General features: G+C 45.4%; 1 protein-coding gene across 3 annotated transcripts in view; it reads left to right on the top strand.

Annotated features, from left to right (window-relative positions):
* Window positions 1–24,448, top strand: part of FGFR1 (fibroblast growth factor receptor 1) — a 110,033-nt gene that overhangs the window by 31,199 nt on the left and 54,386 nt on the right. For 2 of the 3 annotated variants that reach the window (XM_080982372.1, XM_080982373.1), the window contains exon 3: window positions 23,513–23,776. The exons of the other annotated variant lie outside the window; for it this stretch is intronic. In XM_080982372.1, coding sequence (XP_080838498.1) covers window positions 23,513–23,776 — 264 coding nt within the window. The remainder of the gene's footprint in view (window positions 1–23,512; window positions 23,777–24,448) is intronic. 3 annotated transcript variants of the gene reach the window in all.

Below are 24,448 nucleotides of genomic sequence, written 5' to 3'. Positions count from 1 at the left end.
ACTCACAGGTACTTGTTTTAAATCCAATTGTCCACAGGAAAAAGTCAGCGCTCTCTGGCAATGGCTGTGCGGCTTCACTCCGTGAAAATAGCAATCAGTTCGCAGCACCGCGCCACTCACCCCACTTCGCTCCGGCGCCCCAAAATGGGGTTCCCGGTGAGTAGGGGGGGCGCTCCTGGTGCCCTGCCAAACCCCACGTTCCCAGGCTTCCTCCGCCTGGGATTTCTAGCGGGTCCCCACCTTCTCCGCGGTGGGAAGACCCAGTTTCCACAGAGCCCGTTCCTCCGGTCGGAGGAACTCCGCCATTCACCGATGGCGCTGACCCGGAAGTCCAAGCTTCGAAATATTCTTCTGCCATTTTTTGACACAATCATCTTTCACAATTACTGGGCCTGTCTGGAACAGAAAGAGCATTTTTGGCAATACATTCATTTTTATCGCCGCTATTTTTCCTAGTAGGGAAAGGTTCATTCTGCTCCATATTTCTAAATTGCTTTTTATCTCAGACCACACTTTTTCAAAATTGCTTTTGTAGACATTTATGTTTTTTGCTGTTAGCCATATCCCTAAGTAGCGCATTTTTTGCTCTATAAGACTCACTTTTTCCCTCCTGAAAAGTAAGGGGAAATGTGTGTGCGTCTTATGGAGTGAATGCAGGCTGCACAGCTATCCCAAAAGCCAGAACAGCAAGAGGGATTGCTGCTTTCACTGTGCAGCGATCCCTCTTCCTGTTCTGGCTTCTGAGATTCAGAATATTTTTTTTCTTTTTTTCCTCCTCCAAAAACTAGGTGCGTCTTGTGGTCTGGTGCGTCTTATAGAGCGAAAAATACGGTATTTTACTTTTTTATGAACTTCTATCTCAATAGGTAAAGGTAAAGGGACCCCTGACCATTAGGTCCAGTCGTGGCCGCCTCTGGGGTTGCGGCGCTCATCTCGCTTTATTGGCCGAGGGAGCCGGCGTACAGCTTCCGGGTCATGTGGCCAGCATGACTAACCCGCTTCTGGTGAACCAGAGCAGCGCACGGAAACGCCATTTACCTTCCCGCTGGAGCAGTACCTATTTATCTACTTGCACTTTGACATGTTTTCAAACTGCTAGGTTGGCAGGAGCAGGGGCTGAGCAACGGGAGCTCACACCATCATGGGGATTCGAACCGCCGACCTTCTGATCAGCAAGCCCTATAGGCTCTGTGGTTTAACCCACTTTGCATCAACTCTTTTTTCTCTTCTTCCTTCAATTTTTTTACTAACAGCTTAATTTTATTTCTGCTTAATTTAAATCCTGCCACTTCCCCCAAATTCTTGAATCTTTTCTATCACTCAAGGAGGAGAATTTTTTGTACCCTCCACCATAATTACTAAATCATCAGCATATGCTTTCAATTTAAATTCACCTTTTCCAGTTTTTATCCCTGTGATCTCCTTATCTGCTCTTGTATTTCTTGCAAGTACTTCCAGCACCAGAATAAAGAACAGAGGTGATAGCGGGCATCCTTGTCTAGTTCCTTTTTGTATCTTACATTCATCCATTATCACCTGATTTACAATTAACTTGGCATTTTGTTCTGAATATATTGCTTGTATTCCTTTTAAAAATTTAGATCCAAACTTAATTTCTTCAAGCAATTTTTTCATGAAATCCCAAGAAACATTGTCAACTGGAGGTCCGTTCTTAACCTGAAACCGTTCTTAACCTGAAGCACCACTTTAGCTAATGGGGCCTCCCACTGCCACTGCGTGATTCCTGTCCTCATCCTGAAGTAAAGTTCTTAACCCAAGGTACTATTTCTGGGTTAGCGGAGTCTGTAACCCGAAGCGTTTGTAACCCAAGGTACCACTGTAACACACAAATGGGGTTGTGGCCAACTAACTTCTGCTCAGAGTAAACCCATTGAAATCAGTGAACCAAATCCGTCAGATTCATTAACTCCAATTGTTCTCCTCTGAGCAGCACTGCAGGCAACCCACATAGACATTCACAAATTAAAACATTTTCAATTACTATAGAGAGTATTCACACTAAAAATATATATTCTCAACTAAAAAAACAGTAGTATTATTTTGCTTTTCATTTTAAATATAGTGTTGGTTTTGCCCTAGCTGTGTATCCGTACCCTTTATTTTCCCATCCTGCAGCAGCGGCAGGAAGAGCAGCTGCTTCTCCTTGCCCCATTCCCATTCTGGCAGCTCTTCTCATGCACCCGTCTTCACCAGCCCAGCGTCCTCCTGCTGCTTTGGACTACAACTCCCATGAGCTCCAGCCAGGACAGCTTAGCAGGCGCTGCTGGGAGCTGTGGTTCAAAACGTAAGAAGGACTTCAGCTGGAGGAAGGCTGCCGCATAAAATGCTAATTATTCACGGAAACAAGACCATAGCAAAGCTGCCTTATACTGAGTCATACGGCTGGTCTGTCTAGCTCAGTATCCCCAGCGCCTGCCCTGAGTGGTAGTGACTCTCCAGAACGGGGATATTCTCAGCCCTACATTGAGTTGCCAGGAATCAACCCTGGGACCTTCTGAGATGGCTGTACCACTAAGCCACATCCCACCCCCAGCTGATATAGAACAGCTGAATAGAAAGAATAAAGGATCACATTCAAGTGTTCTATTGGTTATTAATTCTTTTCTAGCTCTTATTCTGTTGCAAATTTGTTTGGGAATTTAATATTTGTCAATAAAAATGATGAATCACCTTTTTGTCCACACGGCCCCCAAGGTGAAATATAATATTTTTAAAAACAAACAACTCAGAAGACCTTTTTTCATTCCTCTGGACATTTCTAGCTTTTAACATTTCTCATTCTTCCTGTTTTTCTGCATTCTGTGAGCCACCCCACACTTTATGTAAATCTTGCGCTTGCAATAGTGTGTGGACCAAGGGCTAGAGAGCATCAGTTACTGATTTGTGTTTGATGCTGTGATTAAAGGTGAGGTTGTGTTCAGGGGAGACTGCAAGTGTGGGGAGAGAAAGCAGTTTCTTAGTAGCCCAAAGGTCAGAGATGGTGCTTATTTATTTATTTTTAATAAATTTTATTGGAATTTTATTTACAACGTAACATAAACCCCCCCATCCCCCAACACACAATCCACCCTCATTAAACGGGAACATAACATACAGTAAGCATAACATACAACAATACAAACAATGAAATATCCTGTATCTGGCCTCCTTATTTACTTCTTATAAACTGTTTCCTTTATTATTATTATTAAATAATTATTAAGATTTTTCTAATTATAACTTAAATATCCACAAAGTCTCCTGCAGACATTAATTGAAACAAGTTCAGATATGTATTTTAGGGCACTGTTTTGTGAAGTATTCTCTGCATTTTCCCCATGCTTTTTGAAACTAGTCTAGTGTGATCTCTAATTGCCTCTGTTAATCTAGCCAGTTCAATATACTCTAACAGTTTGTCTTGCCATTCTTTTTTCGTTGGCACAGTTTCTTTTTTCCAGTTTTTAGCAATTAGGATCCTTGCCGCTCCTGTAGCATAGAGGAATATTTTCTGATCTTCTCTTGCTATACCTGTGTCCATTATCCCTAGTAGAAAAGCTTCTGTATTTTTCATAAAGTTATACTTAAACATTTTTTTAAGCTCGTCATATACTGTGTTTCAGAAGCTTTTGATTTTTTCACAGGTCCACCAAACATGTATAAGTGTCCCCTCTGTTTTACCACACCTCCAGCACAGATTTGTTTTTGTCTTACAAATTTTAGCTATTTTAGATATTTTTCCCAATATCTAAAGCCCACTTGGTCATTACCTCCTTGACCTGTTCGTCTTTGACCTCCCACTCCAATAATGTATCATACATTACCTTGGTTTTGTTTTGTAATAACACTTTTTCTAATACTGAAGGTTCATTTGAGAAACCTTTTTTTCTTATCTGTCCTGAACACTTCATGCAATTGATGGTATTGGATCCAACCCGTAAGGTGTTGTTTAATTTCCTCATAATCTTTAATTTCCAATTTATTGTCTTTTTCCTTAATCAGATCTTTATATGTGGCCCATTCTAACTCCATATTTTTCATTTTTATTGTAATTGCTTCTAGAGGTGATGCCCACCATGATGTTTTCGGTTCTAGGAGATCCTTATATTTTGTCCATGTTTTATATAATGATTTCCTTATGACATGGTTCATGAATCCCCTGTGTACTTTCCCTTTTTCATAAGCTAAATACACATGCCAACCATAACAATTGTTAAATCCTTCTAGATCTAACAAATCACCATCTTTTAATACAATCCACTCTTTTAGCCAATTTAAACAGACAGTGTCGTAATATAAATTTAGGTCAGGTAGTGCTAGTCCACCTCTATGTTTTTTATCTATTAGAAGTTTGTGTTTAATTCTTGTTTTTTTATGCTGCCATATGAATTTGGATATCTCTTTTTGCCATAGTCTAAGACTTCCCATTCTTCCAATTATCGGTATCATTTGGAATAGATACATCATTTTTGGCAACACGTTCATTTTAACCACCATTATTCTGCCAGTAAGTGATAATCTTAACTTATTCCAGATTTCTAAATCTCTTTTGATTCCTTTCCAGTTTTTTATGTAATTATCTTTGAATAGATTACTATTATTATCGGTCAGCCAAATTCCTAAATAATTGGTCTTATTTACTGTTATTAATCCTGATATCTCCTGTAGTTCTTCCTTTTCTTGCTTGGTCATATTTTTGACTATAATGTTGGTTTCATTCTTGTTTAACTTGAAGCCGGCTACTTTCCCAAATTCTAATATTCTTTCAATTATCTGTAGTATTCTTTTTTGAGGATTGTGCTTAGCAGCTGGGGCAATGTTTTGACAACTCTCCTCTTCTTGTGGGCCTTGGAGAGTAGTCTGCTGGTCTATAGCTTACCTGGAGATAAGTGAGGTCAGTGGCAGTACCTGTCATTAGCCCTATCCTAGATACATTTGAGGCCTCTTTCCTCTGGTTCACAGCTTTCTGGAATCCTTTCTTGGACCATGGATATGTGCCTTTAAATCCAGCAGCCTGACGGTTTGTGGATTCTGGGAAACATCATACTAGCCGACATATGGTGTGTGTTTTTCCATGTCAGTTAGCCTTAATGCAACTTACTATATGTGGGAATATCTATTCTATAAATCTCATTATATAAATGTGAGTGGTTTGTAATATTGGTGTGTACCTTGTGTTGTGATACCCCTACTTTTTAAAGGGTACCCTTTATTTCTTTCTCCTCCCCCTCCAACTCCTTTTTGTTGGCATGGTTTCAGCAGGCTGTTTGGACTTGTGCCAGCTGGTTTCTGTGGCACAGGCAGATGCCCAGTGGGCAGCTGGGACAGGGGGTGTTATGTATACAGTCCTTGCAGAGTAAATATTTCTTCTGGACTGGAAATTTGAGATGATGTGGAGTATTCGGCATGCCTTCCCCTGTCAATAAGCTCATTCTCAGTTGGATCTTGCCCCTAGATAACCCTGCTCCAAAACCCTCTCTAACCCTTTCTACAAAGTATATTTAACTATTTCCAAATCTTAGGAGATGTCCATATATGGTAGTTTCCTGCTGCCACACTAAACAAGAAATGCGGAAAGTGCACATGAAAAGACCACTTAGCAAAGAAACCGCATTTCCTTCCTTTGATACTGAGATGTGGGTTGTCCAACCTATGTCAGGCATGGGGAGCCCACCAGAGGCCGTTCAGCAACAACTCCCAGCAGGGATGGCCAGTGGCCAGGGATAATGGGCGTTGTAGTCCACAACATGTTGACTGCCCCTGTGCTAAGCTTAGGAAGGCAGCCTTGTTCCATGTTCCCCAGGCAGTAAGTCTCCCAGTTCATGAAGGACTTAATGATCCTACAGGGGCTCCCTCTTAAGATGGTAATGTATATTGATCGCTGCATTTGAAGTAAGTGAGACAAGCCAGCTCTGTTGCACTTGGGGGGCTGCTGCTAATTCTGCCAAGTGGAGACATGGGCGTCTGTCCCAAAGTCCTGCCACTGAGCTCAAGCCATGGAGTCCATGATAGGAGGGACCTCTGCAGGGGCCCAGCATGGACCCTCACTGCTATTAATGTAGAAAAATGGAAAGGATCTTGCTGCCATGAGCGATGATATGCCATAAAACATGAGAAAGGTACTGGAAGCCATGCCTTTTACAGAGAAGTCTGTAAAAAGTAATGTCCATGAGCGTGCTAGGCCAGTCTCTTCTCAACCACTCTTCCTTCAAATTCATCCTATTATTTATTCATGTATTGATTTGCTGCTCCTTCTGCTGTTTTTGTACACTTCACTTCAGCCATAAAGGCTCCCAAAGCAGGGACCTGCATAGTGAAATACAAAAAATAAAAGTGGAACAGATCAATCAAAGCACCGTGAAGTAGCAAAACCCCAAACAGGGGATTGATTAACATGAAGACTTCCCAGGCTCAAGGATCAAGGCATGCACACACAAACCCCTTTCCCAGGTACATTATTTTACTATTGTCCCTCACCCAATTTCTTCAACCTCTCACAGGGAACGTTGCCCATGAGAAGACTAGTGTCTGTCTGTATTTTCCTTTCTATCTCTTTCTAAACACACACATGATCTTGTGGAGTCGTTCACAGTGTTGTCTTTGGAAACATGGGGTTGTGTTCCACATCATTACATGTGACGGTAGAGCATGTATAAGCCCATAATGCTCCCATTATGCTCCATTCCTCCATTCCCGCCCCTTTTCCTGACCATTTCTGGGTTGTTGCAATGCACGCATGTACGGTTGTGCATCAGTTCGGCGCGTGTAAATCAGTGGTAGCCTGTAATGCTAAGCAACTGTCCTGTCAGTGCAAGGATTTCCACTTGTGCAATGGGAGGGCATGGGGCATGTGCAGGAGGAGACAAGGGTGGGAAAGTCCCATTCTGCAAATGGAAACACTTGCGCAACATTAGACACAAGCCCAGCCACTATGTCCAATAGATGACCAGTTGAGCCAAACTTTGTCCTTGCAGTTCCTTTGTAGAGGACTAGGGCATGTCTGCTGCACTCTCCATTTGTAAAGTAGGAATAATAATGGCTTGGTTCAAAGGCTTGTCCTGTGGATGAACACAAAAAGCAGAAGTACGTTTGCAAAATGAGAAAGAAGTATTCTAAGTGACTAAGGTCAGAAAACTGGAATTCACTCTCCCCTATAGGATCTAAAAGGAGCTTTCAGTGCTTTTAGATCTCTCTTGCAGCAGGTTTTGTGTGTAGAGTGGACTACTGTGTTAAGAGTATTGTGGTTAAGTATTTAGATCTCATCACTATTGCTGTCTCTCTGTCTCTCTCTCTCTCTTGCTTGCATGCATGCACATGTACAGCAAAGGGGTCCGGGCTGTGCCTGTTTCATGCACACCTAAGTACCATATCTTCCCATATGAAGCAGCCCAAAACTGGGACACCGTCTTCCAGTGCTATACTCATGCGTCTGAAAAAGTGCAGCCCCAAATCCCAGCAGCCATTTGGGCTGCTGTCCTCTTGCAAGAAAAAATGGGATATCCCCCCCCTCTCCCCTGGGCAGGTATGAAGTACATGAGCGCATATAATTATTTACAGCAGTGGTTTTTTATGCTTGCTACCTTCAGAAAACCCTTCCACTTCTCTGAGCCATCTGTATCAGGTAGGTCAAGGCAGAAACTTGCCCGAACAAAGGGTGGAGGTGGACCAAGTCCATATGTGTCTCTTCCTCTAGTCTGCCTCTCCCAAGCTCAACTCCCTTATCCCGAAGACTGTAATTCTCAAAGAGCCAACCCCCTGACCTGCAGTCCTGTTGCGTTTTGCCTAGCATTCTCCCTATGCCATTAGACAGAGGGAAGCACTTGGTTCCTCTGGAATGGCATCTGCAAGGGTTGTAATTCAGGCTTTGCACGGTCCAGACCAGCCCATTGCATTCTGTGGACTGATAGGGGATGGGAAGGGGGAGTAATTGAGTTTAGTTTCAATTTGAATGTGTTTCCACCTCATTTGAACTTCCTAAAACAATTCAAACAAAAATGTGGCTATGCCTTGAATTGCTGTGCAGTTTTTCAAACCAAAAGGTGTCTAGAATTCCATATATTAGTGGAAAGTGTGCATAATATGTGTATATTAATAAAAATAACATGCAAAAAGCATTATATAGAGGGAATGCAGCTTGCAAAAAAGTGTATACAGTGGTACCTCTGGATACGAATGGGATCCGTTCCGGAGCCCCGTTCGCATCCAGAAGCAAACGTAACTAGCGATGGCACGTCTGTGCACGTGCATGACATCATTTTGAGTATCTGCGCATGCGCAAGCGGCGAAACCCGGAAGTAACGCGCTCCCTTACTTCCGGGTTGCCGTGGAGCGCAACTCGAACGCACTCAACCCGAAGCGCATTCAACCCGAGGTACGACTGTATTAAAGAAAGGCTGCATACAAAAATGTATTAAGAGCAGTGTGCATTAAAATGCCTGTAAACCTGGAGGGGTGCACATCACCATTTAGATTTCTCCTCTTCCCTGAATCTGTCTAATCCAGGCATAGGCAAACTCTGCCCTCCAGATGTTTTGGGTCTACAAATCCCATCATCCCTGACCACTGGCCCTGTTAGCTAGGGATGATGGGAATTGTAGTCCCAAAACATCTGGAGGGCCGAGTTCGCCTATGCCTGGTGTAATCCCTTTTTAAAGCCATCTGAGCTAATACTCGTCACTACATCCCATCAAGTAAGCGCTGCGCCTGTTGCCAAAGGACACCCTTGGTTCACGCAAGGAACAGTTGTGGCCTCACTGCTGCGTGAAACATGTGCCTCGAGCATCTTCCCCAGCACTTCACACGGCAGGCAAGCTGCTTTCAGGAAGGTTACTCACCATTGCCAAACTTCTCATGGAGTAATGGCTAATAAGCTTCCAGGGAAGACCCCAAACCCACTAGGTGTCCCCAGAACACAGTTTGAAACTTGTTTATGAAACAAGAAGTTGGCTAACATAGGAAGGGACCACCCTCTGTTCATGAGAACCTGAAAGGTTCTTGAACCCCCACCCCCACCCTGGCAATAAGGGATCCATTCCCACATAGTTTGGACTGTCACTCCTGCTCCAACTCTTGTGAACTTTTGTTTGCCCTTGAGCTCCTGCTCTTGCGCACTCTCATGTGTCCAACAACTTCCCTTCATTAATATTTGGCAGAGGCTGGAGTTTATAAACCAGACCGTGTCCATGTTCTAATGTGGGGAAGCGGTGTTGTGAGGGAGAGCAGAGTGAAGGATGCCCTCCAGCAGGACGACCTCAAGCACTGAAAACTACTTGCTGTTACTAGAGACAGAGGTTGTGTGCATGAGTCTCTGTGTAAAAGGAGCTGGGGGGGGGGCTTGGATAAGGCAATCTACAGCCGCTTCCCAGGAAACAGATCATAGTTAGCCTTGAGGAAAGGCCAATTTGGAGGGGACCCCCCCCCCTAGAAAGAGGCCAGTCCCCAGAGGCCCAGTAAGCGCTTCCTGTTGGGATTAGCAGAGCTGTTGGGCATGTGTGTGCTTTTTCTTCAGGAAATACCTTTAGTAAGCCCTGGTGGAGTTCCCATGGCAACCGGCAAGGGGACCTGCTGATCTCAGCCATTCAGTTCTTTATTGTTGGCTGCATCTCTTTGTTGGCTGCATTATTGCAATCCGTCCTGGCAAATAACAGCAGTTTGCACTGTTTTGTGAGGGCCTGAATGCAGAAGGGTGGTTTTTTTGTTTTGTTTTTTAACATTCAGATGGCCTAGTCTGGCACAGGGCCATTTGCATGCAAAAAAAGTAAAAATCTGTTCCTGAAAAATGCCTGTATTGAGGCCCTGGATAAATAATGAAAGACTAAAGGTTAATCTTAGTGCTTCTCCTCTCCCCACCCCCAACCCTCCCCCCCTTCTCTTTTGCCAATGAGTTCTCTGCTCTCAGGCTTTTTCCCACCTGGAGTTGGGCTTGGGCTTGGGCTGGGGGGGGTCTTATTTCCCTCCCCTCTTCTGAAATTTCTCCCCCTCCCCCTCCCCTCCTGCCGAAATCCCTGGAAAGCTAATGACAGCTCTAAGAACCTGTTGAGTTTTGCCATCTGGTCAGGCTTTAACCAGACTAAACTCAGATTTAATTCCGTTTCAAAGCTGCAGTAAAATTCACCAGAAGTGCAGCACAGAGCTTTTGGACGTTACGTCATGCTTGTAATTTTTAGGCTTGTTTCAAAACCATTATGTAACCATTTCTGGAAGAATCTGCCCCTTTCATCCAGCTCTGTGGTGGCTGTGTGTGCCCCAGCGCACTCCATGCAGGCAGAGGCTCTTCTATTTCAGTCTCAGGCACTGGGTATTAACGGACACCCTCTGCCAAATCCCCTGGGGGATGCAGTGTAGATGGGGTTTTTGTGGTTTCCATCAATCATCTCTGTTTCAATTTCTCTGTCATTGAAGTATGTGTAAATGGCCGCAAAGAGCATGCGGCAGCCTGTTTGTTTGCCCCGGGGTGAGTTTATGTAAGCTTTGTTTATATGGATAAACCGGGCCTCTCCTGCTTCATTGGGTTCGGTGAGAACAATGGGTTTGTGCTTTCACTGGCCCATTACGTCCTAATATGAAGCAAAGGGCAGGGGTGGACCTAAGAAGAGTCCTGGTTGGGTCGAACCAAAGGTCCCTCTAACTGAGCATCCTGTTTCCTCAGTGGCCCCACCAGATGCTGCAAAGAGGTTTGAGTGTCTCTGTATTGCAAAGCATTAACGGTGTGGCAAGAGGGAAAGGCCATCACATGTGTTACAGGCAAGGACAGCATCTCCAGGTAGGACAGTGAAATACTTTTGCCTGACAGCTTGGGAGAGCGCACTTGCCCTCCTTGTGTGCGTCCTGTAGCATCCTGCCATGAGAACAGAACACTAGACAGGAGGACTGTGCAACCAGTTTGGCTGAATTCCAAACTAAATTGAGTTTCCAGACTGAATCTGAATCAGGCCTGGATTGATTCAGACCAGTCTACATCTCAGAACACTCTGTAAGAATGCCAGACAGCCTTTCTCCAAAATGTTACAAAAGTGTAAAACAGTCCCATAGAAGGAGCACATAGAAGGGTGGTGAAATGGGGAGCTGCAGTTACGACTCTTTTGGTTTCCAGTGCATATGAATGGAACTAACAATGATTCATATTTTCAGTTTTCATTTTGGATTCATAGTCTGAGTTGAATTGGGTCTGAATTGATCTGGACTAAATCAGGGACTGAATCAAAGGGGGGGGGGAGCACTTGTTCATCTCTGCTAGCTAGTACTTTGATTTGATACAGCAGGGACCTTCTTCTACCCTTATGTTAGCTGTTCCCAGTCACTGTACTGAGCTAGATGCACAAATCTAGGTAGGTTTTATGTTCCCCATTCTGCTTTCAGAGTGCAAAACTGAAATCTGAGTTGTAGACTTGGATCTATTTTGCGCATTTCAAGTATTCAGAGTGTTCGCCTACATTAACTCAGTAATGGTTACAACAATGCCATAAGGTTGGAAATCATTATGATGATCACAGAAAAAAAGTTTGTTACTGGTGCTAGCAATTGTTGCTCCGTGAAGGGCAAACGACTTTCCAGGATTCTTTTGGGGAGGGGGGTGTCATTTAAATGAATGGTGTATGCCTAGCGCCAGTGTATCTCGAACTTGGGTCTCCAGCTGTTTTTGGACTACAACTCCCTTCCTCCCCAGCTAGCAAGACCAGTAGTCAGGGATGATGAGGACTGTAGTTCAAAAGCATCTGGATACCCAAGTTTGAGAAACTCTGGCCTGTTTTGTTGACCTGAAGGATTTATCTAAATTATTTCTGCTTCTGTCCACATTTCTATTAGTTTGTTCTTTACATATCTTATACTCTGTATATGTCTTGTAGTTGATTCAACATTGGAATTCTGGGTTTCATGAAATAACACCATAGAAATTATGATTATCAGCTGGATTTTCTTAATCAGATAGGGTCTGCATCTTACGGATTTGCAGCCATTCCTTTTTCGGGTGCGGCATGATATTAACATTCACAAATATGCTTAGCAGTGGGGTGCCCTCTAGGCGTTCTTGGACTACAACTCCCATCGTCCCTGACCATAGACCATGATGGCTGAAGCTGATTGGAGCTGAAAGCCAACAACATCTCCAGCACACAACTTTGGCTACCAGCTGCAAGTGTAGATGTCTGAGATGCTGGCTGGTGGCTTTCCACATTGACAGAGTAAGTTTGTGGCATAGGTGAGATTTGAATTTATAGACCTCACAATGTTTCCTACTCTACTTCCCAACTCTTATAGCTGTTCATGGGATGAGAGTCAGGAGGGCTGACTTTCATGCCCTTGCAGGAGCCCAGTTGCCAACTCCTGGCTCTGCTGCGTGTTGCTGCTTATTCCCCTCCCCGGGACCAACTTGGCATTATTTTGGGCACCTGCTGAGGCCCTGGACCTCCTGGCCTTGCTGCTGCTCCTACCCACCTGTCCTCCAACAAGCAAGCAGTGAGAGGAGCAGAAGTCACAACAATCCTTGTTCCCCTTGCTCCTTTTCTCCAAGACCCTGGGGTGCCTTGAATGATGGCCAGGGGTGCCGCGGGCAACACTGACCTCTGTCCCTCCCTTCCTCTGATGCCCTCTCAAGTCTCTGCCTCCCAAAGGCTTGCACAGCTGTTTGTTGCAGCTGCCAGGCTCCCCAGGCAAATGGCGCCTGTGGGACTGGCCAGGGGGTGTTTCCAGGGTGGATAAAAATCAATGATTTAAAGATAAAAAAAGTTTTTTTATTTAAATCAATTTTTAAATGCTGGGTCATTAGCGATGTTGGTGAATTCCAAGGAAAACTGGAGTGGAGATTGCTGAATTTCTCTTACTCGTTCCATGTCCAGAATGGAAATCAGTCTAGCACTGTGGCTGAACAGGGTGGGATAATGTAATGACATTGTAGTTTACATAATTGATTGCGTAAATTACATAATTTCAATGCTGTGGACAGTGAGAGGAACAATGTCGTTTTTGGTGGAAAACTAAGTGCAGCAGTATAGAAACTGATGCATGTATCAAATACAGAACAGAGAGGAAAATGATGCCTTCTTAAATTCCTGTTGGTCATATATGTATACTCTTGATAGCATTTAATAGGAAAGCAGGCACAGTTTATTTAAAAAGTACAAATACTACTAGTCTACTCTTCCTATCTCCTACCAGTTCCCCCCTTCCTGCCAACCCCCAAAAATCTGTGGGAATGAGAGAAGAGTCCTGCTTTCTGCCCAGTGTTATGGTAATTTCCTAGATGCGAACTGTCTGGTGATTACCAGAGGCTCTGTTAAGGACGAAAGCTTTTCTCAGAGGCCTGGATCTGCCTGAGGCGTCTCTTGAGTCTTTCTGCACAATAGGGGCGGACACAAAAGCCCAGAGAGATCATCTGGCTTATTAAACAATTGCTGGAAATGGGGAAGGGGGCGAGGGGGGCAGGCTTGTTCAAGAGCCGCCAGAGGAGGATCTGTGAAGAGGGGGCTGGCGTCTCTGGCCACCAGTGGACTGCGCTGCTCCGATCAGAGCTGCACCTGGCTGCTGCGCTAAGTTGCAAAGAGCCTTGGAGCCTGATGGAGCCCAGCGATCAAAGGGGATTCCCCTAAATTAGCGTGCCCCTGGGTCTGGCCTGTCTCAAAGGAACTGAGGGGTTTGGGGAAGGGAAGGGGCATGTTGGTGTGCTTGCAGTCGGTCCAGTCGGCTCTTTACAGACACTTCAGATTACAGACTTCGCTAACCCAGAAATAGTACTTCGGGTTAAGAACTTTGCTTCAGGACGAGAACAGAAATGGCGTGGCGGCAGCAGGAGGCCCCATTACCTAAAGTGGTACCTCAGATTAAGAACAGTTTCAGGTTAAGAATGGACCTCCAGAACGAATTAAGTTCTTAACCCGAGGTACCACTGTTGTTGGCTTAGTTCCAGTGTAGGATTGGTACCTTGCAAAGAGGAAGTAGGCCCGTCACCTAGGCAACCTGAAGAGCAGACTGAGGCTCCAGTGCCAGCCCAGGGACTCTGATGACCCTTTCTTTGAGAATGGTCAGCACCCAAAGAAAGAGGGGAAGGCCTCATTTGTGGAGCTGCAGAGAAAAGATGCTGAGTAGCTGCTGGCTTCTGAGGACAATGTGGCAGTGGTGGCTGTGACTTTAATTTTTTGACAATTTTATTTCTACACTGTTTATGGTGTAGTAGTTAAGAGCAGTAGACTCGTAATCTGGGGAACCGGGTTTGTGTCTCCGCTCCTCCACATGCAGCTGCTGGGTGACCTTGGGCCAGTCACACTTCTCTGAAGTCTCTCAGCCCCACTCACCTCACAGAGTGTTTGTTGTGGGGGTGGAAGGGAAAGGAGAATGTTAGCCGCTTTGAGACTCCTTCGGGTTGTGATAAAGCGGGATATCAAATCCAAACTCTTCTCTTCCAACCATATCTCACTGGTCTTCAAGCAACACTATGAAGTAGTCCCTTGAGCAGAGATGGTGAGCAGAGATGTTTTGGAACCACTAATCCATTTAAGGCACCTTGAGGCTGCACCTTCTGGCTTAGATGGCATTGTCTCCCTTCTGCGGGAGGGGCTGGTGGAGCTGGATATGGTCATTAGCCTGTGACGACATTCTCTCTGCGTTCCCACTGTGCCTCTTGACCAGCCTGCACTCTGGGTTTTCAAAGGCCAGTGGCCTGCCTTTGCCCTCTGACTTCCTTGTCTCATCAGCTGGTGCTGGGAGAGAACAGCTGTCTATCACAGGGAGAAAAGGCATTGATCATGGCAGTTTCGTACAGAACAGTGCTGGGAAGGGAAGCTTCATTGACTTTTGAGACATAGTGACCCCACCTGTGCTCCTTGAAGCTGATGTCTGCAAATCAAAAAAGCATCCAGGCATTGCTAAATGCTCAAATGGTGTCAAATGTTTATGTTTGCAATAGGAGGCCCTCAAATCTTACTTTGGAACACGGGGTACATAATTCATGTCCTTCTGGGAGGGGTGCTCTTCCCCAGACATTGTCTGCAGGGGCGGAGGGGTACATCAGGAATCGGATGCCCTTGACAGCTCTGTTTGAGGACAGCAGGTCTCTTTGGGAACTGAAAAGGCTAAAACTGCTTAATATACCAGTATTACACAGAGAGAGAGAGAGAGAGAGAGAGACAGACACAGAGAGATTAAGAGGCATTTAACTAGCAGCATCCTTGTTAGTCCCTGTGGGTGTGAAGGGATTGACCATAAGAAGAACCACAGAGAAGCTAGAGGACTCAGCGGAAAAAGTTACAGTCACAGACAAGGTTTTGTAAATAAATTTGAATGGCGAAGCCTTGCAGTTTGGTGTAAACCAGGGAGCAGGAGATGCTTTGTAATGCATACCAAGAATATTGGGCTCCAGTGTGTTCCTTTTCATCTTGAAAAGTGAAGGGGCACATGTGAGTCCAGGGCTCAGTGCCATCTGGTTCACATGTAACACTAAGCCAAACCATGGCTTAGCATGAACACGCAGATACTCAGAGAGGAAACCCCTCCTGCTTCACTCCTCCTCCAGCCGTGCTGCTGTGCTCCAGTGAGCTAATCCATGGTTTAGCTTAGCATGTTGTCTGTTCTCATGGTTTGGGGCCACTCCAGGCAAAACACAAACTGTCACCAAGGTTTGTTTTTGGTTTACAGCTAATGGCTTGCCTAGAAGAGGGAAACCACAAGCCTGGGTTCGGTGACATGCAAATCCAAACCATTGCTTAACTCGCAGCAGCAGCCACAGAACTGCAGAAGGGCCAATCCTCCGTGTATCTGAAGAAGTGTGCTTGCACACGAAAGCTCATACCAAGAACTAACTTAGTTGGTCTTAAAGGTGCTACTGGAAGGATTTTTTTTATTTTGACTATGGCTGACCAACACGGCTACCTATCTGTAACATCTCCTCTTTGTGAGCCTGTACACTTGTGTGTTCTCAATAAACCATGATTTGGCTTAGTGTTGCATGCCAGGTGAGGCTGTGGCTTGTTCCCAGTATCGCGATAAGCCATCATTTACCTTGATTCTGAATGCAGCCTCTGTGTGTTCACTAATTTAAACTCTGTTGTGTATCTCTCATTGCTTATTCATCCAAACCAGCCTCATGATCCGAGGTCACTGTTTGTTTCAACTTCTGGAGATAAGGAGCTAAGGGCTGTGTGCCGTGCCTTCATCCTGATCTTAAAATTACAGCTGTAAGCCAGGCATTAATCCATTTCATTGGCGGTTTAATGAATTAAAGTTTGATTAACAAATTTGAATTGACGGGGTTCCACGTAAAGGAGCACATTGTTGCTTTTCAAGCCTGTTTTGTTCTGGGATGTTGCTGTAATGGTGGCTGGAAAAGGAAGTATTAAGCATCGCCCTTAAGTGTTATTTTTGTGGTAAACTACTCATATAAATATTATTGCTGTACTATGGTACCTACGGTTATGAACTTAATTCGTTCCGGAGGTCCGTTCTTAACCCGAAATCATTCTTAACATGAGGCGCACTTTTGCTAATGGGGCCTCCCGTTGCTGCTGCGCCCATAGCGCGCGACTTCTGCTCGCATGCTGGAGCAAAGTTCGCAACAAGGAGCATCTACTTCCGGGTTAGGGGAGCTCGTTACCCGAAACGTTCATAAGGAGGACGGTACGTAACCTGAGGTTCCACTTTACATTCATCTCAATTTTTGCACACCACCCTGCAGCTCAGGTGTTTTTAGCCATGTGGAAGATCCTTCTGGCTTGCAGTCTCTGACTTTTGTGGGCCCTGGCTTCATATTAATATACTTTTCTATAGCCCCACAAGGGACAGAAACTTTGTTTTTTTTTAAAAAAGGAAAGCAATGGAATCTGGGGATTCTGAGGGAAGTGAAAATTCATTCTGTGGAGCAATGGCAAGATCAGCTAGAACAGATTCATACACCATCTCAGCATTCCTCTCTTCCACTTTCTTCCCTTTCTGTTTTTTCCTCCGTTCTGGGTTTAGAGAGGAACAAGGCAGACTGAGGGCAAGCAGAGCCAAGCTGCAGAGCTGTGGAAGGAAAAGAAAAAAGATATCTTTGTGCTCTCCAAACAAATGTTGGGTTTCGTGGCAGCTGCTTCTCATCTGTTCTCAAGCTTGGGATTCTCCGGACGGCAAACTAATAACAGCAGACTTCCCTGAAGCCAACCTTTCCCGGCAGTGGGGCCATTTTTTATAACTTTTTAACACCAGCATGCCAGAACTTGAAAGGGTTGTATTGTCCCAAGCTCTGTTCTCTTGTGATAACAGGCTCAAAAGGGTAGATGGGGGAGCTCAACTTCTAAGGTTCTGGACAGAACCCTGCATAGAGGAGGAATAACAGTGGAGCTGAGAGGGGGCCTGTTTGGGTGATACTTCGCTCCTGGGGCACAGTTTGGGAGTGATGGGGGAGAAGCTCTCTGTTCTGCACACCGCTCCCTCGTGCCTCTCACCAGAACAAGTGAACTGGCAAGTGCAGCGTTGTGTCCCTTGCCCAAGTTCATGTTGTTCAGTTTCCCATGGGCAGGGAGGGAGCGTGCAGGTCAAAAGGCCCACACTCGCTCCCCTCCCGTTGATGTTCCCAAGGTCAAAGTGCCACGCAAGCAGCCCCAAGGTGAGCCAAGGCAGGCCTCGTGCCAACATGCAGTATCCCTGGCCCCAGAGCCCTGGTAGGGTCAATTGCTCACATCTCCTCACCAGCCCCAGTCATCATGGCCAATGGTCAAGGACAGTGGAAGCTATAGTCCAGCAACATCTGCAGATCATGGGTTCCTCACCCTGATCTAGACCTCTTTCCTCCAGCCCTGGACTTTATCAGCCCTGTTACCTGAGATAGTTCCAGCTGAAGATACCAAGAATTGAGCATTTATTCTACCACTGAGAAGGCTGGCTCTGATCTGGCAGGCTCTGCTCTGTAAAAGGTTTGAGATTGCAGTCAAGAGCCCAAGCCTAATGGCAATCCTTCTCCTTCCTTTCTCAAATAATGTCATAGAATCATAGAATCATAGAGTTGGAAGAGACCACAAGGGCCATCGAGTCCAACCCCCTGCCAAGCAGGAAACACCATCAGAGCACTCCTGACATATGGTTGTCAAGCCTCTGCTTAAAGACCTCCAAAGAAGGAGACTCCACCACACTCCTTGGCAGCAAATTCCACTGTCGAACAGCTCTTACTGTCAGGAAGTTCTTCCTAATGTTTAGGTGGAATCTTTTTTCTTGTAGTTTGGATCCATTGCTCCGTGTCCGCTTCTCTGGAGCAGCAGAAAACAACCTTTCTCCCTCCTCTATGTGACATCCTTTGATATATTTGAACATGGCTATCATATCACCCCTTAACCTCCTCTTCTCCAGGCTAAACATGCCCAGCTCCCTTAGCCGTTCCTCATAAGGCATCGTTTCCAGGCCTTTGACCATTTTGGTTGCCCTCCTCTGGACACGTTCCACTTTGTCAGTGTCCTTCTTGAACTGTGGTGCCCAGAACTGGACACAGTACTCCAGGTGAGGTCTGACCAGAGCAGAATACAGTGGCACTATTACTTCCCTTGATCTAGATGCTATACTCCTATTGATGAGGCCCAGAATTGCATTGGCTTTTTTAGCTGCCGCGTCACACTGTTGGCTCATGTCAAGTTTGTGGTCAACCAAGACTCCTAGATCCTTTTCACATGTACTGCTCTCAAGCCAGGTGTCCCCCATCTTGTATTTGTGCCTCTCATTTTTTTTGCCCAAGTGCAATACTTTACATTTCTCCCTGTTAAAATTCATCTTGTTTGTTTTGGCCCAGTTCTCTAATCTGTCAAGGTCGTTTTGAAGTGTAATCCTGTCCTCTGGGGTGTTAGCCACCCCTCCCAGTTTGGTGTCATCTGCAAATTTGATCAGGATGCCCTTGAGTCCATCATCCAAGTCGTTGATAAAGATGTTGAAGAAGACCGGGCCCAAGACAGAACCCTGTGGCACCCCACTAGTCACTCTTCTCCAGGATGAAGAGGAACCATTGATGAGCACCCTTTGGGTTCGGTCAGTCAGCCAGTTACAAATCCACTGAGTGGTAGCATAGTCAAGACCGCATTTTACCAGCTTCTTTACAAGAATATCATGGGGCACCTTGTCAAATGCCTTGCTGAAATCAAGGTAGGCTACATCCACTGCGTTCCCTTCATCTACCAGGCTTGTAATTCTGTCAAAAAACGAGGTCAGGTTAGTCTGACATGACTTATTTTTCAGAAATCCATGCTGACTATTGGTGATCACAGCATTCCTTTCTAGGTGCTCACAGACTGTTTGCTTAATGATCTGCTCCAGAATCTTCCCTGGTATTGATGTCAGACTGACTGGGCGGTAATTATTTGGGTCCTCTCTTTTCCCCTTTTTGAAAATAGGGACAACATTTGCCCTCCTCCAGTCTGCCGGGACTTCGCCTGTTCTCCAGGAATTCTCAAAGATGACTGCCAGTGGTTGTGAGATGACATCTGCCAGTTCTTTTAATACTCTTGGATGCAGTTCATCTGGCCCTGGAGACTTGAATACATCTAAACTAGCCAAGTATTCTTGTACTATCTCCTTAGTTATTCTGGGCTGTGTTTCCTCTGCTGAATCATTTGCTCCAAATTCTTCAGGTCGGGCATTGTTTTCTTTATCGGAGAAGACTGAGGCAAAGAAGACATTGAGGAGTTCAGCCCTTTCTGTGTGCCCTGTTTGCATTTCACCGTCTTCTCCTCTGAGTGACCCCACTGTTTCTTTGTTCTTCCTTTTGCTACGAACATACCCATAAAAGCCTTTTTTGTTGCTTTTAACCTCTCTAGCAAGCCTGAGTTCATTCTGTGCTTTAGCTTTTCTGACTTTGTGTCTACACGTGCTGGCTATTTGTTTGAATTCCTCTTTGGTGGTTTCCCCCCTTTTCCATTTTTTGTACACATCCTTTTTTAATCTTAACTCAGTTAAAAGCTCTTTAGATAGCCACCCTGGCTTCTTTAGGCACCTTCCATGTTTCCGTCTCATTGGTATTGCCTGAAGTTGTGCTTTTACTATCTCCCTCTTAACAAACTCCCAGCCATCATGAACTCCTTTTCCTTTTAGTATTACTGTCCATGGGATCTCACCCAGCACTTCCCTAAGTTTTATGAATTCGGCTTTCTTAAAGTCAAGAAATTGAGTCCTAGTATGCTTGGCTGCTCCTTTCCGCTGTATAGTAAACTTCAGAAGAGCATGATCACTCGCGCCTAATGATCCTTCCACTTCTACCCCACTAACCAGGTCATCAACATTGGTTAGGACCAGATCTAAAATGGCTGTTCCTCTTGTTGCTTCTCCCACTTTCTGGACAACGAAGTTGTCTGCAAGGCCAGTGAGGAATCTGTTTGACCTTATGCTCTTGGCTGAGTTTGACATCCAACAAATATCCGGGTAATTGAAGTCCCCCATTACTACTATCTCCCTTCCTTTTGCATGCTTGGCCATCTGTTCCAGGAAGGCATCATCTATGTCCTCCGTTTGGCTTGGGGTCAAATAATTTTGGCATCAGATTCCAGCCTAGGATGCTGCCTCCCTCTTATTTTCAGCAGGAGTTAATTTAGAGTTGTAGGGAGGCAAATAATTCAGCAAATGGCTCAGAAATCAGTATCCCAAGCACCAAAGTCAGGTTTCTGTCAATTAATGGCTAAAATGATGGATTCCACCAGAAAAAGAGGAAGAAGCTTTGTTGTATTTGCTGTTTCTTCCTTGAGTGTTGCATTGTGCTGGATATGGGGAATAAAATTCATATTTAGGCAGCCTAAAGACCCAGAAAATCTGTGTTGTGTTACACCACAAATAGCTAACATTGGTAAGCAATTGGTAACTTTTATGAGCTTACAGGATTTTTCTACCTTCGTATTTGGTGTGCAAGGTAGGCATGGGGGGGCAGAGTCCAACTAACTAGATAGGTTTTAAGATACTAAAGGGGAAAAGGTGGGAGCCTTGTTTCAGAAACTGTAGAATCAAAAAACCTCTCCATTTTGGAATATGAATTCCAAACGCTTTTGAATTACAGTGGTACCTCAAGTTACATATGCTTCAGGTTACAGACGCTTCAGGTTACAGACTCCGCTAACCCAGAAATAGTACCTTGGGTTAAGAACTTTGCTTCAGGATGAGAACAGAAATCCTGAAACTTTACTTCAGGATGAGAACAAAAATCGTGCTCCGGCAGTGCGGCAGCAGCGGGAAGCCCCATTAGCTAAAGTGGTACCTCAGGTTAAGAACAGTTTCAGGTTAAGAACGGACCTCCAGAACGAATTAAGTTCTTAACCCAAGGTGCCACGGTATTGAATATTGTTCCACAAGATTTATTTGTTACATGCTGCCCTGAACTCCAGAAGACGGTGGGATATAAATGTAATGAATCATAGATTCTGCAATGCAGAAGTCTCAGCTAAAGCATCCAGGACAGAGGGCCACCCAACCTCTGCTTTAAAACCTCCAAGGAAGGAGAGTCCACCTCTCCGCCTCTCGTGGGAGTCTATTCCACTGTTGAACAGCTCTTACTGTCAGAACGTTTTTCTGAATGTTTAGTCAGAATTTCCTTTCTTGTAACTTGAAGCCATTGGTTCGAGTCCTACTCTCCAGAGCAGGAGGAAACAAGCTTGTCCCCTCTTCCATGTGACAGCTCTTCAGATATTTGAACTTGGCTATCAGATCTCCTCTCCGTCTCCTCTTTTCCAGGCTAAACATACCCAGCTCCTTCAACCATTCCTCATAAGGCTTGGTTTCCAGACCCTTGATCATCTCGTTCGCCCTCCTCTGCACATCCTCCAGCTTATCCACATCCTTCTTAATTTGTGGTGCCTAGTATTACAGATGTGGTCTGACCAAGGCAGAATAGAGTGCTACTCTTACTTCCCTTGATCTGTACACTAGATTTCTGTTGATGCAGCCTAGAATAGAATTAGCTTTTTTTGCTGCTGCATCACCCTGTTGACTCATGTTAAGTTTGTGGTCCACTAAGACCCCTAGATCCTTTTCACATGTACTGCTAGTAAGCCAGGTGTCCCCCATCCTATATTTGTGCATCTGGTTCTTCCTGCCTAAGTGCAGAACCTGACATTTGTCCCTATTGAAATTCTTTTTTTTTTTAAAAGCTTGGGCTCAGTTCTCCAATCTGTGAAGGTCATTTTGAATTCTGATTCTGTCTTCTGCAGCATTAGCCAGCCCCCCCCCCCCCCCCCCGTTTGGTGGCATCTGCAAATTTTATGAGCATCCCCTCAATTCCTTCATCCAAGTAGTTTATGAAGATGTTGAACAACAGTGGGCCAAGGACAGAACCCTGCGGCACCCTGCTTGTCACTTTTCCCCAGGATGACGAGGAACCATTAATGAGTGCACTTTGGGTTCAGTCAGTCAATAAATTCCATTAAATAAAATATTCTTACCCTCTTGCAGTATGCCTTGGGATATCACCACCTGAATTCACTTCAAAGTACAATGTTGACGGGCATAAAGGTAATATGGAGGTTGAAGTAAGTTTGAGTTGGTTAACCCAGCAAAATCAGCTGTTTTTATTCTACCTCTTTCATCCTGAGTTAAATGATCATGTAAGTAATAGCAGAGTTGTGATTGATGGTGAGTCTGCCCCCCAGTTCAATAAAGAAACCCAGCAAATTACTCATGATGGTGAAATGAGTGTTCCAGCCAAACACCGGTGACTTCCTTGTTTGCCAGGTCCTATTTCTATCAAACAATAGATGTGACGGTAAAACTGTTCTTAGAGTGTATCAGTGCAGTTGTGGTGACAAGGTTAACTATTTTTCCCTGGAAACAATTCCTTTCATGTGTCAGGCAAGAAAGCAAGAGTAGAACTCATCTCCCTAAAATCTACTTTTCAATGTGCATTTAATTGTTTTTATGGAGAAATACTTAAACATGCAATCCCTGCCTCCTCACCTGCAAATGAACCAATGTAGTTCAGGGACAGTTTTACAACATGCTGATCTGCATATGTCTACATTGCCCCACAATTGTGCAAGGAAACCAAGAGCACTGAGCAAACAGTGACTTAATGGGGAAGTTTATATCCAAGTGCGGTCAGGCTTTAATCCTTTGCGTTGCTTTTAACCCCTGCTGCCTCTATGCCCTCCTTGCTCTGAAGGCTGTAGAGCAGCCAGCTTGCCAGCTGCTGAGCTTCAGGTAGGTGCCCCTCCTGCCAGAGTTGGGTTTCCCATCTCGTCCTGCCTTCTAGTCTTGGGCTGGGTCAGATCTAGACGTTTGCCCATTGTAGCACGATGCTTTGTGGCTGCAGTTCATTTCTGATAACAAGTTTTTAAAAACAGAGCACTGTGTACATTGATGGCCCTGTGTCAGTAATAAAAATGGAAACCTCCTCCCCCAACCCTTGCTCCCTCCGCTCTTCCAAACGACCTGCATGCCAGCTGAGGGCTGTGTTTTACAACTGTAGGAGGGATGCCTTCTTCCCCAGTGTTTGCATGCTGCCAGAGTAATGCATCTGCGATAAACCACTCACACCTTGCTTCCCCCTTGTTTCCCCCCTCCCTCTCTGTCTCTTTGTCTCCTCTAACATTTCCAGTTCTGCCCAAAGCAAGCATTGAAGTGGAGTCTTATTCAGCTCACCCTGGTGACCTCCTCCAGTTGCGCTGCCGGCTACGGGATGATGTGCAGAGCATCAACTGGGTACGAGATGGGGTCCAGCTCTCGGAGAACAACCGGACGCGCATCACAGGGGAGGAGGTGGAGGTTAGGGACGCCGTGCCAGAGGACTCAGGGCTTTATGCCTGCATGACCAACAGCCCCTCTGGAAGCGAGACCACCTACTTCTCCGTGAACGTCTCAGGTTTGTAGCAGGCAACCGCAGGGACGAGGGGCAGCAAACTAGTGTTGGCATTGCTCAGGCCCTCCAAATGTTTCAGCACCCATCATCCCTAACCATTGGCCATGCAGGCTGGGGCTTACGGGAGTTGGAATCCAATAAAACCTGGAAGGCCACAGGTTCCCCACCTCTAGCACAGCAGATAGTATCCAGTCTGGCTGCAAGGAAACTCCATTCTGGATTCTTGGTCTTCAGCAAGTCTCACTGCTTCTCAGCTTAATCTGCCTCTTGCAGGGTTGTTTGGGGTGTTGCTCAATTATTCACATGCAAAGTGCTTGAGTGCAAGTCACCTGCTCTGACTCAAGTCCTTCCTTGGATCTGATGTATGAGGGAGCTGTATGAGGGAGTAGTTCCAAGGCGCATCTTTGATGGCATCTTTGCAGGCTTTTTTCCTTGCTGGTAGACCAGCAGGTGAAGACCAGGCCTTCCCCTCCTCTGATGGAGCTCAGACCTCCATCACCTTGTAGTTCCTGGAGAGGCGGCTTCCTCTTGCTCCTTTCTTGGCTGCTGGTCCCAGAGTGGTTGCAGGAGGCTTCCTTAGGTGCTGTTATAGTCCAGGCCTCCGTGGAAATTTTCCAACTGGATTGACTGTCCACCAACAAAGCCAAGAACAGGGATGGAGTTGTTGTCCATTCA

The sequence above is a fragment of the Podarcis pityusensis genome (assembly GCF_964106645.2).
Source record: "Podarcis pityusensis genome assembly, chromosome: 15".
Classification (NCBI taxonomy): Eukaryota; Metazoa; Chordata; class Lepidosauria; order Squamata; family Lacertidae; genus Podarcis; species Podarcis pityusensis.
Note: the sequence above shows the minus strand (reverse complement) of the source record. Positions and strands in the feature narration are given on the sequence as shown.